Raw genomic sequence first — 2,487 nt, 5'->3', positions numbered from 1 at the left:
ATCAGATGGTGTCAACTCTCTGATCAAAATTCTCTAGTGCTTTCTGACCTCACACAGAGTTAGAGCCAAAGTCCTATTAATGGCCTATGAGGCCTAACCTGAGCTGCTCTCCCTCCCCGACCCCTTCTCCCATCTCTACTTTTCCTTGCTCTCTCCACTGCAGCCACACTGGTCTTCTTGGAATCCTCTGACTTGGGAAGCAGCAAACCTTTTCTGTAAAGGGCCAGATAGTCATTTTCAGCTTTTTAGGCCATACAGTACTTATTGCAATGACTCAACTCTGAGCTTGTAGCATAAAAGCAGATATAGACAATACATAAACGAATGAGCATGGCTGTGATCCAATAAAACTTTATTTAGAAAACAGGCTGCAGGGCTTCCCTGGTGCCGCGGTGGTTGAGAGTCCGCCTGCCGATGCAGGGGACACGGGTTCGTGCCCCGGTCCGGGAAGATCCCACATGCCGTGGAGCGGCTGGGCCCGTGAGCCATGGCCGCTGAGCCTGTGCGTCCGGAGCCTGTGCTCCGCAGCGGGAGAGGCCACAACAGTGAGAGGCCCGCGTACCGCAAAAAAACAAAAAAAAACAGGCTGCAGGCCTGAGTTTGCAGACCCTGCTCTAACCCACAATCGTCTGCACCTGCTGCTCCCCAACATACACGTGGCACTCTCCCTCACCTCCTTCAGGTCCTCACTCAAGTGTCACCGTCTCAGGGAGAAAAATACATGGCACATGAACACAGCCACCCTCCCCCAAGCTTTCCCTGCTTTGCTTTTCTCTTTTGCCATTAACATCTTCTAACATATATTTATTTTGGTTATTGTCTGTCTCTCCCCAATCCCCACTGACTAGAATGTAAACTCTACAAGGGCAGAGATTTTTGTCTTTCTTTTTCACGGCTGCCTGCCTTGCACATAGCAAGCACTCAATAAATATTAATTGATTGGATAAACCTCGTTTATTAAAAAATTTAGAAAAAAGTAAGTCACTTTAAAAACGCTTTCAAATCCACCCTAAGACAGGACAAAGGTTCCCAGTAAGCCTGAAAGCCCTGGGACACTGGATTATGTCATAATCAGTGATGTCATCACTGGGGAAATTCTCAAGTTGCCCTCTAAGCCTTTCAGGCCTTGAGGCCAGTGGGATTGAGGAAATTTCTGAGAGCAAAATAGCTCTTGAGAGCATGTAGGCTCCACAGGCGGCAATCATAGGGGCTGGGCCTTCCGAGAGAATGGGTGAACAGGCCTCCCTGCAGACACAGGTCCTCCAGACTGCCTCCTTAAAGGACGGCCCAGCGAAGCGGGCAGTGCGGGTTCGCCGTAACCATTCAGAGCCGGAAGAACCTACGAAATCACCTGTGGTCAATAATAAGTCCAAGCTAGAGTCGACCAAAGCAGTGGTCGTGGACCTTGGCACGGGCTACTGTAAATGTGGCTTTGCCGGGCTGCCAAAGCCCACCCACGTGATCTCATCCACAGTGGGCAAACCCTACATGGAGACGGCCAAAACCGGGGACAATCGCAAGGAGACATTCGTGGGGCAGGAGCTTGTCAACCCAGAGGTTCGTCTCAAGCTAATTAATCCTCTGCGACATGGCATCATCGTGGACTGGGATACAGTGCAGGATATCTGGGACTATCTCTTCCGTCAAGAGATGAAGATTGCCCCAGAGAAGCACGCGGTCTTGGTTTCAGACCCACCCCTGAGCCCACACACCAATAGAGAGAAGTATGCTGAAATGCTGTTTGAGACCTTCAAAACTCCCGCAATGCATATCGCCTACCAGTCCCGCCTGTCCATGTACTCCTACGGAAGGACCTCCGGCCTAGTTGTGGAGGTCGGCCACGGTGTGTCCTACGTAGTTCCCATCTACGAGGGCTATCCTTTGCCCAGCATCACCGGACGGCTGGACTATGCGGGTTCTGACCTGACAACCTACTTGATGGGCCTGATGAACAATTCGGGGAAACACTTCACTGAGGACCAGCTGGGCATTGTGGAGGACATCAAGAAGAAATGCTGCTTTGTGGCCCTGGACCCCACTGAAGAGAAGAAAGTCCCAGCTACTGAGCATACGATCCAGTACACCCTGCCGGATGGGCAGGAGATATACCTGCGCCAGGAAAGGTTCCTCTGCTCAGAAATGTTCTTCAAGCCTTCTCTGATCAAGTCCATGCAGCTGGGCCTCCACACCCAGACAGTGTCCTGCCTTAACAAGTGTGACATCGCCCTCAAACGAGACCTCATGGGGAATATCCTACTCTGTGGGGGGAGCAGCATGCTCAGTGGTTTCCCTAACCGTCTGCAGAAGGAGCTGAACAGCATGTGTCCTAATGACACCCCCCAGGTAAACGTGTTGCCCGAAAGAGACACTGCGGTGTGGACGGGTGGCTCCATCCTAGCATCGCTTCAGAGCTTCCAACCACTGTGGGTCCACCGTTTTGAGTACGAGGAGCACGGGCCTTTCTTCCTCTACAGAAGGTGCTTCTGA

The 2,487-nt window shown here is 51.7% G+C and overlaps 1 protein-coding gene across 1 annotated transcript; it reads left to right on the top strand.

The window, feature by feature from the left end:
- The first annotated feature begins 1,170 nt into the window (after positions 1-1,170).
- Positions 1,171-2,487, top strand: ACTL7A (actin like 7A). Its single transcript, XM_027105986.1, is given in 1 exon segment — positions 1,171-2,487. A coding segment is annotated over 1 exon segment (1,308 nt). The 5' UTR covers positions 1,171-1,179.

Source organism: Aethalodelphis obliquidens, unplaced genomic scaffold (genome assembly GCF_003676395.1).
Source record: "Aethalodelphis obliquidens isolate GAN/ISIS:26980383/991018 unplaced genomic scaffold, ASM367639v1 scaffold7, whole genome shotgun sequence".
Lineage (NCBI taxonomy): Eukaryota > Metazoa > Chordata > Mammalia > Artiodactyla > Delphinidae > Aethalodelphis > Aethalodelphis obliquidens.
The sequence above is the reverse complement of the archived record's forward strand: the minus strand, read 5'-3'. Positions and strand labels throughout refer to the sequence as shown.